At 36.9% G+C, this 15045-nt stretch overlaps 1 protein-coding gene across 1 annotated transcript in view; it reads left to right on the top strand.

Annotated features, from left to right (window-relative positions):
• The window catches only part of TSPEAR (thrombospondin type laminin G domain and EAR repeats), a 219749-nt gene that overhangs the window by 38908 nt on the left and 165796 nt on the right, over positions 1-15045 (top strand). Inside the window, exons 5-6 of the mRNA XM_044060283.1 lie at positions 1430-1586; positions 9983-10114. Coding sequence (XP_043916218.1) covers positions 1430-1586; positions 9983-10114 — 289 coding nt within the window. The remainder of the gene's footprint in view (positions 1-1429; positions 1587-9982; positions 10115-15045) is intronic.

Here is a 15045-nt window from a genome sequence, read left to right as displayed (position 1 = left end):
CTTGTGTTAGTTGAAATTCTGGCAAACATAGTAGAAATGGTCACCTTTTATCTAAAGCTCTTTCCCACCATCTCAGTTACTGAGGTCTTATTTAGTCTGTTTGTCCCCATCCTTGTTGACTTATTCGGGAGAAGCTTTTCTGGAGGTGCGAGATGAAGGCATTTCATTCAGAAGCATCTGAAAGGTCTTTCCAGGATAGCTATCAGGGATTCCCTAGCCTGTCCAGCCATTCCCTCAGCCACCTGACTCAACTCGCTACCACACATTTGGGTTCATGTCAGTCATGTCATTCTTTCAAGTCATGGCCCTCCATATATCTTCAGTATTTTACCACTGGAGTGCTGAAGTCAGTCAGTAGACCTGCATTCCCAAAACAACCCAACATCTCTCAAAACGCTAACTATGAGCTCCAACAAACTTGGGGGTAAAGGAACTTTCTTACCTATCAAAGTTCAGTGGTCTCTCTCAAAATGCTATTTGCTATTCGATGAATTTAGGAATCAGTGAGATATGATTAATGACTCCCTTGCCAAGTAAAAACACATTAATAACATGCCTGTACCATGTTCTTTATTCCATCCCTTCCACTGCATACATCACACTGATTGTTTCACATATCATGCACTTTTCTGAGTTGTGAAAAATGTTAATATATTTTGCTAGGTCGTTTCCTGCCAATATTGCATGTGTATGTTATCATTTAATTTGACTCCAGTTTATTTTTTTATTCCCATAATCCACTCCCATCACATCAGCAAACAATGGTCTATTCAATGTAAATTTTACAATTAACAAGTGATAATTAAATAATAATGTAGGAGTGGAAGTAAGAAAGGTTTCACATACAAAAATAATGTAGTTTGTATACTCTGAAGAAACCACCAATGAAAAAACATCTTTATGAAACAGCTGCAGTTATGGAGGGTAACAAAACAGAACTTCCCATTGCTCTCATAGTCAGAATGCAAAGAAGAAGGCCTTAAGTATAAGGTAGAGAGGTAGAGAGGCCAGTAGCTAACTGGGTGAATTGTAGGAATGGGCAGTAATACACCATTTTCCACCAGTGTAGATCGGATCTTAAAGAATTTCTGTTAGGCAGTGCCTAGTGACTCTGAGAAAAGTAAAAATAGAATTACCCAGAATAGGTGTAGCTGTGTTCTGTATGACTTTTTACTTCTGCAGTTTGAACCTCTGTACTTTTTAACATTTTTGCAGTGGCTACAGTGGCACAAGTTGAGAAGGGTAAACTGTTCAAGTTTTGGATGTTTTGCCTCTAGTGTCACAAGTCGAGAAGGGTAAATTGTTAAGTTTTAGTTCTCAAGACAATTTGGAGTACTTCGTCAAGTTTTGGAGGTTGGCATAAGCTGTTCTTTTTGTCTGAGTGAAATCTGCTTCTAGATGTTGACTTCCATGCTTTTCTGATTCCTAGGGTCTGCTAAGACAGTTAGTCCTAGTGCCTGGTTCTGATGCCAGTTCGAAAATCTGTCCCAGCACAAACCCAAGGCTAGCAACACTTTCTATCCCTCAAATCCTAGCGGATATACCTGTCAAACCCATGGATAATGAAGTCCTAAAATATCCTTATGGTAAGTAATTTTGTGAAATAACAGAAGTTAATTAATGAGCAAGTGAAATATTTTTTTTTATGCTTTAGCATCTGTCTGAATCTCTTCATCTTAGCTGCACAGTATGTCAATGTGAAAAATCATTATGTTTATTTGAAAGTTGCAGCTCAGGCTGTCAAACTGTGCTTAACACAGACAGACATACAGACACACATGCACACATACTGCTAAAGTAAATGGTATTAGGGTGAACAATGATGCAGTACATGAGAAAAGGGTGAATAATGATGCTATAAATGGGAACATGGTGAGCGGTGACGCAGTAAATGGGAATATGATAAGCACTGATACAGTAAATGGGAAAAGGGTGAGCAGTGCTGTAAGTAAATGGGAAAAGGATGAGCAGTGATACAGTAAATGGGAACAGGGTGAACAGTGATGCAGTAAATGGGAATAGGATGAGCAGTAATACAATAAATGAGAACAGGGTGAACAGTGATGCAGTAAATGGGAATAGGATGAGCAGTAATACAGTAAATGAGAACAGGGTGAACAGTGATGCAGTAAGTGGGAGGGTGAGCAGTGATGCAGTAATTGGAACAGTGTGAGCAGTGCTACAGTGAGAATATGTTTAGTAGTGAGGTAGTAAATAGTGAACAGTGATACATAAGGGAACAGGGTGAGCAGTGATGCAGTAAATGGGAATAGGATAAGCACTGATACAGTAAATGGGAACAGGGTAAGCAGTGCTGTAAGTAAATGGGAATAGATGAGCAGTGATATAGTAAATGGGAGCAGGGTGAACAGTGATGCAGTAAATGGGAATAGGATGAGGAGTAATACAGTAAATGAGAACAGGGTGAACAATGATGCAGTAAGTGGGAGGGTGAGCAGTGATGATGTAATTGGAACAGTGTGAGCAGTGCTACAGTGAGAATATGTTTAGTAGTGATGTAGTAAATGGAAATAGGGTGAAAAGTGGTGTAGTAAATAGTGAACAGTGATACAGTAAATGGGAACAGGGTGAGCAGTGATGCAGTAAATGGGAATAGGATGAGCAGTGATACAGTCAATGGGAACAGGCTAAGCAGTGCTGTAGTAAATGGGAATATGATGAGCAGTGATGCAGTAATTGGAATAGGGTGAGTAGTGTTACAGTGAGAATATGTTTAGTAGTGAGGTAGTAAATGGGAACAGGGTGAACAGTGATGTAGTAAATGGTGAGCAGTGATACAGTAAATGAGAGTAGGATAAGCCATGATACAGTAAATGGGAACAGGTTAAGCAGTGCTGTAGTAAATGGGAATATGATGAGCAGTGATGCAGTAATTGGAATAGGGTGAGTAGTGTTACAGTGAGAATATGTTTAGTAGTGAGGTAGTAAATGGGAATAGGGTAAACAGTGATGTAGTAAATGGTGAGCAGTGATACAGTAAATGAGAGTAGGATAAGCCATGATACAGTAAATGGGAGCAGGGTGAGAAGTGCTGTAGTAAATGGGAATATGATGAGCAGTGATGCAGTAATTGGAATAGGGTGAGTAGTGTTACAGTGAGAATATGTTTAGTAGTGAGGTAGTAAATGGGAACAGGGTGAACAGTGATGTAGTAAATGGTGAACAGTGATGCAGTAAATGGGAGTAGGATGAGCAATGATACAGTAAATGGGAATATGATGAGCAGTGATGCAGTAATTGGAATAGGGTGAGTAGTGTTACAGTGAGAATATGTTTAGTAGTGAGGTAGTAAATGGGAACAGGGTGAACAGTGATGTAGTAAATGGTGAGCAGTGATACAGTAAATGAGAGTAGGATAAGCCATGATACAGTAAATGGGAACAGGTTAAGCAGTGCTGTAGTAAATGGGAATATGATGAGCAGTGATGCAGTAATTGGAATAGGGTGAGTAGTGTTACAGTGAGAATATGTTTAGTAGTGAGGTAGTAAATGGGAATAGGGTAAACAGTGATGTAGTAATTGGTGAGCAGTGATACAGTAAATGAGAGTAGGATAAGCCATGGTACAGTAAATGGGAGCAGGGTGAGAAGTGCTGTAGTAAATGGGAATATGATGAGCAGTGATGCAGTAATTGGAATAGGGTGAGTAGTGTTACAGTGAGAATATGTTTAGTAGTGAGGTAGTAAATGGGAACAGGGTGAACAGTGATGTAGTAAATGGTAAACAGTGATGCAGTAAATGGGAGTAGGATAAGCAATGATACAGTAAATGGGAACAGGGTGAACAGTGATGTAGTAAATGGTGAACAGTGATGCAGTAAATGGGAGTAGGATGAGCAATGATACAGTAAATAAGAATTTGGTGAGCAGCGATGCAATTATGGGAACATGGTAAGTAGTGTTGAAGCAAATGAGAATAGGGTGAGATGTATTGCAGTAAATGATAATATGGTGAGCAGTGCTGTAGTAAATAAGAATATGACGAGTAGTTCTGCAGGAAATGAGAATACATTGAGAGTAATCCTGCATTAAATGAAAATGTGCTGGCCAGTGAGGAAACAAATCCTGCTAATTTTACATTGCCTCTGAATTTTCCAAACCAACACGTACCCACTACTGGTAATGTAGACATAAATATGTGAAAAAGGAATGGTCCCAACACAGACCCTTGGGACACCCTACTATTTATATTATATTCTTGAGAAAATTTTTGTGCACATATTTTAGCTGTCTTACCCTTCAACCAATTTTTGATCCACTGAACTGCATATTGCAAAAGCCATAGTTTTTAATTGTTTTGATAATACACATATGCAGAAATGTATCAAATGCATTAGCTATAGGTCAAAATATATTGCAGGAAGTGAGATCTTACTATCTAAGACTTGTGCTACATATGAGTAAAAACTCATTAAATTTGTCAAAATGGATTTACCCTTTGAGAAGCCATGCTGATATAAATCAGAGGAAAATTTATTTTCATCTTGAATCATCAAACTAATTAGATTCTCTCAAAATGTTTACCAACCACATTTTTGAGACTAATCTATAATCATTTACTATATAATTTCAATCATAATGAATAAAATAGCATAAACAAGTTTATATTGACCTGGTACTTAACCAAATTCTATGCATTTTTAAAAGAGGGGAGTTAAAGATTCTGCCAATTATTCATGAACGCTGAAAAAGAAAGTCCAATTCAAATCACCTGGTCCTTGAGCTATATCCTTTTTTTATAAATCTGAACAACTGCCTGACTTCACAGTAATTTGTGGACATTCCATGCATATTTCAGCTATCACATATTCCCCTGTATCTACCGTATGATATCATTAGATATCTGAGATAAGCAGTCTCAAAATCTGTCAATCACTTGAGGATTTAATATGACATCATTTTGTTCATATATCTTAAAACCAGTAATATGATCATTACAGCAACTCTGAACATACTTATAAACACTTTATTTTTATTTCTCACCCTAATATTAAGCTTCTTTTTGGGACCCCTTCAGAAGATTGACTTTTCAGAAAGTCAACCTTCATATGGTTGAAAGCACATGATCAACTTTCTGAAAAGTTGAAGCATTTGTATAGAGATCACGGGTACAGTGAGGATTGGGGTATCTACCTTTTCCCCCCACTATACTGCAATCTCAGAGTTGTTATATATGTTTTTCAGGAGGTGTGGTGTGTTATACATGGTTTTCAGGAGGTGTGGGGTGCAGGGGGTTTTGTCCCCTCTGCAAAAACACAGATTTATGTTGTTTTGTTACTTTCAACTTTTTGGAACATTAATCTTCTGGCCTTGACCATATAAAGTTTGACTTTCTGTAAAGCTGATTTTCTGACATAGACCCCCCCTCCCCTTCTTTTCATTTCTCCATTTAGCTTTCCTAGTAGACCACATAACTTACTTTATACATTCTTTATAATTTTCTAAATTTCCCTTTGTAGGACATTTTTCTAGTGTATCTTCCTTTCTTTTATTCCTCTTCTAACATCAATAGTCATCAAAGGTGGTTAGGGTTTCTTATTTCTTTTATAATTGTTCTTAAGTGGAGAAAAATGATCAATTATTGAATATTGCTGCAAAATATGCTTTGTGTTTTTTTGTACATTTAACCCTATGAACTCCTCTGTCAAATTCCAACTATTTATTTCCATTGATGTAGAGCTACAGACTGCCTTACATATTTTTTGCCTCTGATGTTGTGTCTTTCGGCTTTTAGGGGTTAGGGGTTGCCACAGCGGAACTCCGGTCCGCTAATGATTGGCAGCTGATTTTTATGTGCCAAGTTGCCAGCACTGACACACAACCTTCAATGAAGGTACGCCCATTCACGCATGTCTCCACGCAGAAGACGCTCTAGCTGAGAGTCGAACCGGACATCGTTTACTGTGAGGCGACAACGCTACCGCAGCACCACCACCGCCTCTGATCTAATCACATATTTCATGTTTTTGCCAGGCCATTAATCTTACAGTTAACTGTCATATAATCAAATATCTTGATTCCTGGGAAACCAGTATAACATCCAAAACATTGTTTTGCCTATTTGGACAATTTACTTGTTAAGAAAGAGACAGTTGAAAGACTACTGATAATGCAATGTTTTCTTAACTGTTTTCACCCATCATTTTGGTATTTCTTAGATTCAGATCCCTTCCATGAATATAGTTTCTTCACTTTGATTGATCCCTTTTATTCCTCTACCCATTTTTGGTTTCTACTAAAGACATACTCAGAGGTCTGTAAAAACAATCATGTGAATTTTGTAATATTTTCCCTGAATCAACACAGAAAGAATCTCAAATTCAGAGTTGTTGAAACACAAGCGCTTAAGTCATTTCTAACATAAATATAAATACAACCTCCACTCCTGCCTCTTCTAAACTTGAGAAGTGAATAATATCCAGCAAGGTCTATTGGCTTATATAAATCCTTAAATAAAATTTCAGACACCATTCCTATGCCTATTTTTTTTCTTTAAAAATAAAAATTCCAGTTCTGCAATTTTCCTGCATAAACTGTTTGCCTTTAGCACAGCAAATACAAAGCCATTTTCTACTTTGTTATAATTTAGTCCTTTTACCACCTCATTAATTCCATTTGAAAAAAATCTTTAATAAACTTTCCTTTTTATAATTGAAAATGTTATTATATTGATGGCTTAAGTAGTATCAAGTGTAAAGTAACTCTTCTGCCCAATCTTATGTTCAGCAAATAGAGTGGAAAATTGTTGGTGTCTAACAGTCTTTTTATCCTACTGGTAACTGAACTTGCTATAGATCTTAAAGTTTAGCCATATTTTATAGCTGGGAAGATATCAATAAACAAAACTTTCACTCCATGAACTTCAGAATATTCAATAATCATTTTCACTTCTTTCATTTTCTCCTCAGGTATGGTTCTGCCTATATCATTATTTCCTTCTCATATTATATTACAATAAAATTATGTTTCCTTTTCTATTAACTTCAAGACTCCCTGTCTTATATCTTGTGTTCTAGCCCAGTGTAATGCAGATGCCTCTGTATTTTGCTTATTTGTTTGAGAACAGTAATTTTTCAAACCCCCTTAACACAGTTTCCAATGATCATTATTACTCTTGAAATGTTTTTTTCCTATTTTCCTTAAATCTAGTTTTATTTTGATACTTTGCTCAAGTTTGTCTCTACCCTTGGGGTTTCCTTTTAACATGTCTTCATATTAATCTCTCAACCGATTCACAAATGGAACTAATCATTGAGGATGGCTTTGCGTCTTTGTCTATCCTTGGATGATCTCTCTAATTTAGTCAAATTCAACACTGAAATGTCCGCTAATCATTATTCTGCTTCTCTTTGGATTTGCAATATCCCAATCTTATTTGAGATTGTCTATCCTTACATCCTTATCTGAATACTCACCCTCTTCAACCTCATCATCGATGCCCTTCATCATAGTTTTTCTGTCGTGTACTTCCATTTTAATTTCCTGCTCATTTGTTAACCCTTTGATTTCACTTGTCATATTTAAATCTGAAAATTCAGTTTGTATTTCTTTCTATCGAAAGAACATTGCCCTTATACCATTTTATGAAATATTTACATTTATTAAAAGTCCAATTCTCCTCTTTATTTGTTCTATCCTTATCTGAAGACATTTTGCAAAGCTTACACCTTTGTATGAAACCCTTTTCTGCACTAGATCTACTATACTGACTTTATCACACTGTTCCATACTTAATCCATACTTACACAGGACTACTAACTCTAGACCCTTTAACTCTACTTGTGACACTACACACTTTACTTTGTTTATAGAGTTGAAGGACCATTTTAAGTTCACCAACAATTTAAAAAAAATGAAAATGGAGAGGAATATAACAACCTGCAATATGCAGAGTACAACAGTTAACAAATTTATCCCAATCCCACTTTTCATCATCAAAAATGATAATAAAACAGGAATAGGAGCAAATGTTTAAAAAAGAAAGAAAGAAAAGCATGTAGTGTTTTACATGCAGGGTTAAGTTAGGGCTTTTTACTACACAGCAGCACTTACTCACGCCTTGCTTTGTTTTTAAGGAGTTAAGGGAGCTTTATAATCTCCCCAACCATTTTAAATGTAAAGGAATTCAAAAGCCTGCAATATGCAGGTTAAGGCAAACAATGAATTTAACCTAGTCCCTCTCTCTCTTCTTATACAACATGCCCCTTGAGGACTTAAAAATAATTTATAGTACAATTTCCATTTAATTAAGAACATCACTTGCATTCTGTAATTACATTGTTTTCTTCAGTTCTCTATTGAAAAGAGCTGTACGTAGTTTCTGCAGGTTCTTAAGAAAAAAAAAAACTTTCTCATGAGTAGTTACTTCCTCTCATTCTGATGTGATCTACTTTTAAGTGGTTTTTAAGTGTTAGATTAGCTTTTTACATTATTTAATTGTTCTGTGATTCATATTAAGATTTGTTAGTATATAGTTATGTGATGTTTTAGTTAGTAAAGTTTTTAAGTAGGATTGAGTCTTTTGCTATAATAGTCTTTTTGCTTGGTTGTAGTTTTATAATTGAGTCATTTTTTTGTGCTTTGTACATGATTTCATATTCACGATATAGTGGTCTGAGATGGGTAGGTATGGATTTTTTGAGGAAGACAGTACTTAGTTTTTGTAGGTGTAGTATCTGGAGGATTTTTTTTTTGGTTTGTTTCATGAACTTGACCAAAGCTGAGGCAGGGGTTTAAAGGAAGAGATGGTCTGGTACACCAGGCTCACCCTGGACTTGTTTTTTCCCCTTTTATAAATCTGTAGAATTATTTTCTTGAACAGGCCCTTGCCTGGGTATCAGGCTCCCATATGTATAATTCTCTTTTATGTGTCCTTGTCAAGTGTCAAGCTCCCACCTTTATAGCTCTCATGGACCAGACTCCCACCTGCATCCTTCTATAATCTTTCTACAGTGAGAGGTAAATGGGTCTGTTGCTTTTAGTGGTCACTGTTTTTTTTTTTTTTTTTTTTTTTTTTTTTTTTGAGTACTTCCCCTCTAGCTCCACCTATAGGTAATTGTATTGCATGACGGATATTCAAACTTTTTCTGGCTCCACCTATTGGTCATTTTATTGAATGACATCTTTTCATTTTGGAACTGGCAGTAATTGTACCAAATACATACATACATTTTGATTTACAATAGTAATAGTCCCTAACTACATGTATAAGGGGGGAAAGAAGCTTAAAGTACAAAAGACATTACAAGAATTCTGCAGAATCTATCACTATTACAATGGGTACCATGAGGTTTGAAAGCACTAAAGGAAAGAATGTGACGTAACTACAGGTTGAAGGGACTAGGGTCAAAACAAACATAAGAAAGATTGTACATATGTATGTGTCAAACCAAATAATAAAATATTATCTAGGCCTCAGTGAAGCAGTATTTCTCTTTGGTATAGCTGAACCATGTTGTTCTCCCAAAACTGCAAGAATCCAGTGGCGTGCACAGGTAGTGGCAAAGAAGGGCTAAGATGACCCTATAGTAGGACATGAGGATGGATGCAAGGTAGCAATTTGAGGAAAAGTAAGGAAAAGACAGATTTAGACAGCAGAGGAGACACTGACAGGACTGAGAAAGATGACAGGGGAAAGCAAGCTGGAGTACATGTTTTAAAGAAAAAGTTGTGGAAAGTATGTTACAGTAATGAACAAGAATAAATGCACATTAGAAATGCAGGTATAATGATTACAAACTGGGATGTAACCAGTTGTAAAAGATTAGCTGAGACAGTAAGCTTATGTTACAAATATTCACAGTAGAACAATCCAAATAATGTTGAAAAATTTCCTCTACAACTACATATGTGTGTGTTTGTGTGTGTATTCTCAAGGATCTTTATTTTATTTAAAAGCTCTGATGATGTGTCAAATGCAGTGTTGAAATTTTCTGCCTGTTTTTCTTTTTTTTGGAGTTCAGAAGCTGCTATGAAGGTGACTCTGGGCTCTAACCTACCCTGCACCAAGAATGAAAGTGGCCAGCTTTGGTTTGATACATTAAGACATGGCCTCTACCTGTGTGATAGTCAGGAATGGATAACCATGTTGCAAGGTATAGTAAGCATTCTTTTGTTTATATATTTCTTTAAACGAGAAGCATATACTCAGTCATTACTTATTTTTCTTTAGATTTTAACATTTTAGTTTTTAGTTCAAAGTCTGTTTTGAAACCATTCACTTGCAGCGTCTCTTCTTTACCTGATCTTTCAGATCCTACTAAAAATGCCTTTTTGAGTCTGGGTCTTGTTTGTGCGCCACACTTGTATTATAGCTTTTCTGTTATCTTTATCATCTGTTGTATCCAGAAAACCATGCTCATTCATAAGCATTTCATATTTTTATTAAGTTTGTATTAATGACTTTAGGTTTGATTGACTATATGAACAGTTTCAATAGTATCTCAAGAAGATCACAGATTTGTATCCTTGTTTGATCAACCCAGACTTCTCTTCTGAACTGGAGCAAACCTGGCTGGAAACTACAGAAAGACATTTTTTAAACTATTGATCTGTTTCTGCTTCTCATGAAATCTTTGACCAAACCCACCACCACAGCCTGCCTGACAGACACTGCTTAGCAACGTGAGATCTCCACATACCAACACATGCACGCACACACACACACACACACACACACACACACACACACACACACACACACACACACACACACACACACACACACACACACACACACACACACACACACACACACACACACACACACACACACACATGAGCACACGCACGAGCACACACACACACACACACACACACACACACACACACACACACACACACACACACACACACACACACACACTTTTATTTACATCATTGAATGAAAAGTTTATATTTTCTTTACAAATGAAGTAAAGAAATACAGCAAATTCAAGACACGTGTACATCTTGCACTATTCAGTGCTCAAGTTGTAGCTGACAGCAGTTGTGTAATAGAACTGCTTATGTTCAGACCTCTAGCCAATCGGCCATCACTTTCACTGATGGTCTTTTGTAATCTAATCCCTGTGACTTTTGAACAGGCTGAAAGCTGCAAGCACTGAATGAAGGCACTGTTGTAATCATGTCCAGTGAGCTCCTATGCCTAGTACAGGACCAAGTACACCTCTGTAATATGCGGCAGCATTACAGAACGGAGGTGGAAATGCACAGGCAATAACTAGTCAGCCACTGAATCTGTGGAGCATGCTGTTTCATTCAGGTGTTTCAGCAAATCTCATTCTGGAGCACCTACACTGAATTTCATTTACAGAGGCTGTTGCAGTTGTCAAAGGTTTGCATGTAGAATGTGAACTGGGTGTATGTGATCTGTGACCGCACTAGCTACTTTGGAGGGTTTGAGTGTCACAGATCCAGAGCTGTAGGTGTTTTATTGTTTTATAGTTTTATTGCCATCAAGGAAACAAAGCAACAGCAGAGTATGTATTAAAATATATAAATTCCAGCCTTTCTTCCATCATTAGGGTAACATTATTATGCATATATATTATTATATTATACATTACATTCCCTTCTTCAGGGTGACACAAATGCTGACTGTCATACTCCTTAACTGAAGCTCTATTTTGCAGCCCTTAATTCCATTACTTTTAATATTTACTGCACTGTATGAACTGTCTAGTGTCCTAAACCTATCATCTTATGACTCACAGTGCTTCATTCCTAATATCGTCATTTACATTCAGGCAATAAAACTGACAACACATAGATGTCATATTGCCGTAGACAGTACATGATGTACAACCTATGCAGTCTCTGCCAGAATGCTCCATCTTTTAAATGACACTTTTCCCTGCTAATCGCCTTACACACACTTCTAACTAATAAGTTAGAAGTGTTTCTTGAAATCTTCATGTCCATTTCTCTCAGACCTGTAACCTCTTACCCCCTACATACTGCATAATGTAAGCACACCATTTGGCTCAGGGTAGCCACACACAGGTGCACCAATTTTAAGTACTATATAGTGTAATTGCAGGGGTAACCTTTGGTAATATAGAGTCCTAGGTAAAAGGTTCCTTGCCTCCCTGTGCTATTATATCCCCCAGCACATACCCCATTGCCCTCCTTTAATTCTCCACCCATCTTGGCCTCTCTACACCATCCAGATTACTTGAGTCTTGTTCTCTCATCTTTTTTCTTACTATTCAGCTTTTTCCAACATCATTTCAACACATCCTAACTGGTGAAGACTGGGTTGTAGTAACTATGTATGGGGGAAAAAGCCAGGGGTCTCTGGGCCACTATAGAGTTCTAGATGATCTGATGTGAATTTTGTACTTTTTTTTTCCACATCCTTTGCTCTAGTGAGAGTCTGAATAAAAATCATGTCTAAAGAAAGAAATTGTCTTATTTTTTTTTCTTTTAAGCAAGAATTAAATTGTGTCTGAGGCTTAATGTTCAAAGCTGCTAAAACAGTAGTTACCGATAAATTGATTATTCCTTAAATTTGGAAGACAAATGCTTGTGAGGACACATAAACCATGTTTCAAACTTGTTGCTCATAGACAGTACATTGCCTCTAATAAAGCTATAGTGACCTTTTGTAAAGACCTGTGAAGTTTGATTTTGAGGAAAGTTAAAGAAATTACCATACTGTACCAGGACCTACACAGGCAACAGTGTCCTTCTGCTCACACCTGTGAAGTTTGACTGAGTGGAAAATGAAAGAAATAATGACCACAATGTCCCCAGCATCCACAAACTAAAGTGACCTTCTGTGTCCACCTCTGGGAGATGTCAGTTTTAGACTATGGCAGAGACCCCTACACACAGGAACACACACATGAGCATGTGACATAGCAATGGTAGTTTTTATGGTGATTACAGTAAACACAATATACTGTGTGACACTGTTTCTGCCATGCCAGATTAGTGACTGTTTCACAGTAAAAACAGCATAGTTAAAGCCATAGCTTTCTTAATCTGCAGTGACCATTTAGATAAAAAACATAAAACTTTACATCTATTTTTGTTGCATACCTTGCAAACAATAGCAGACACCCTTTTCAAAGATTAGCTGCTCAGCTCTGATAATCTAGGACTAAAGGAAATCACTCCTTTTTGAAATTAATTTATTTATTTTTGTTAATAAATTCATTTATAAGTAAATACACGAATAATAACTCAATGCTTTCCTGATTTGCCATGAAAATAAGGAGGGTCTTATCTTTCCTTGTTACATGCAGAGGTAGTTATCCCTTCTATGGATGATGTTTCTGTTTTAGTCCTTACTTCTCAACTATCCCTGATTTGGCACCATACTATTGTCCCTTTCCTTGTAAAACGTTTGATTATTAGGCTAAATCACTGTGCATTGTAGTAATTAAGTAATGTTGATGCAAAAGCTATTGTTCTATTAGCTTTTTAAATTAATTAGAGTAATATTTGAGAGTAAGTTGTTCTTGTTTTGGGGCCTTTGTCCCCCATTTTATTTGACTCTTTGGCTTTTCTTCAGAATTCTTGAATAAAGAAGTTGAAATGCATGATGGCAGAAAAAAAAGATAAGTGCAGCTGTCAGCCACAAGCAGCTACTCTGATGAAGAATAAATAATTTTATAAAGCCAAGATGCACACAGGAGCCCAGTATGTATTCTTTACATTTTGCAAGCTTTTTGGCATTGCTTCTTTGTGACTGGCTATTTCTTCAATCCATCGAGCCCCTCAGCCAGTTAACAACAAGAGTATGCAAGTGCAGGCAAGTGACCTTGTGGACACACTGCTTTTGCAAACAAACACTACCAACCATGAGAAAACATGGACGCACTTTAAACAGTGCTTTGGATACTTCAAAAAACAGAACATCCACATACTTTACCAGAGAACCAGATAATGAGCTCCATTTCAGAATAATCTGGAAATAACAGACAGGGGGAACTCTGAAACTTTATATTTATTAAAGTATATATAATCAGTGATAACACATTGTCACTCATACAGATTACATCTTCTGGCCATCCTTACTTTTTATTCTTCATTTCAGTCACTTATGTGGCACTTTTGATATTACTCTTTCCTCTGACCTCAGTCAGTTTCTCAAAACTAGAGAAAATGGAGTCACTGGTTCCTTATGTAATACACAGAAAAGGAAAACAAATACCTCTTCTTTTTTACCTCTTAGTCTGTCCACATCACCAGTCAGTAGACCAAGGCCCAGCTTCACAACAATAAATATAAATATATAAATATAAACACACACACACACACACACACACACACACACACACACACACACACACACACACAAAACTATTCACTATTCCACATTATTCAATCACATAACCTTCATTCATTCTTATTCATTTTCCTTCCACCCTCTAGCGACCCACTTCACCTTTAATTTATTTTAAACTGCTCTGATTTAGTCCAAGCTATTGCTATTTATATAATCATATCCTGCTTTTACCTTCACCCTGATATACTATCCTGATGGGCATTGTTTTATTTCCCTTTTATTTAAAGTAGGCAAACAGAACTAACAGGAGGACATTTGGTCAGAGAAACAGTTCTCATTTTGATAAAGACCATGAGATCTTTTGCATTCACCTGAACTGCCACCAGCTTAGGCAGATGGGACCTCAATTTAACATTTCATGCAAAGAAGTGCTCCCTAATGCTGCACTGCAGTGTCAGCAGTGGAAAATTAATCCAGTCACCTGGGGGTGGGAGTTGAACCCACTGCCTTCAGATCTTTCATTATCAAAGCCAAATGTACTAGCTTTTGAGCCATTGACGCTGACACTGACATTACCTGTCACTGTTAGTAAGAACATGGCTGAATTAGTGAGACAGGTTTGTCGAATGAACTATTGCTGAGTCCAGTCGGAGAGCTTTTGCCCTCTCTGGAAAGGGACTTGGTATCCAGAGCAGCGGCTTTATATAGCGAGAGAATCAAGTGTTTTCCGGTAGTTTTCGACTGATCACTAGAATGACTTAAAGGTAGTTGGTGCGTTTTTCATTAAAC

Source organism: Protopterus annectens, chromosome 2.part0 (assembly GCF_019279795.1).
Source record: "Protopterus annectens isolate FY-2018-M chromosome 2.part0, PAN1.0, whole genome shotgun sequence".
Classification (NCBI taxonomy): domain Eukaryota; kingdom Metazoa; phylum Chordata; order Ceratodontiformes; family Protopteridae; genus Protopterus; species Protopterus annectens.
This window is presented reverse-complemented; position numbering and strand designations above follow the sequence as displayed.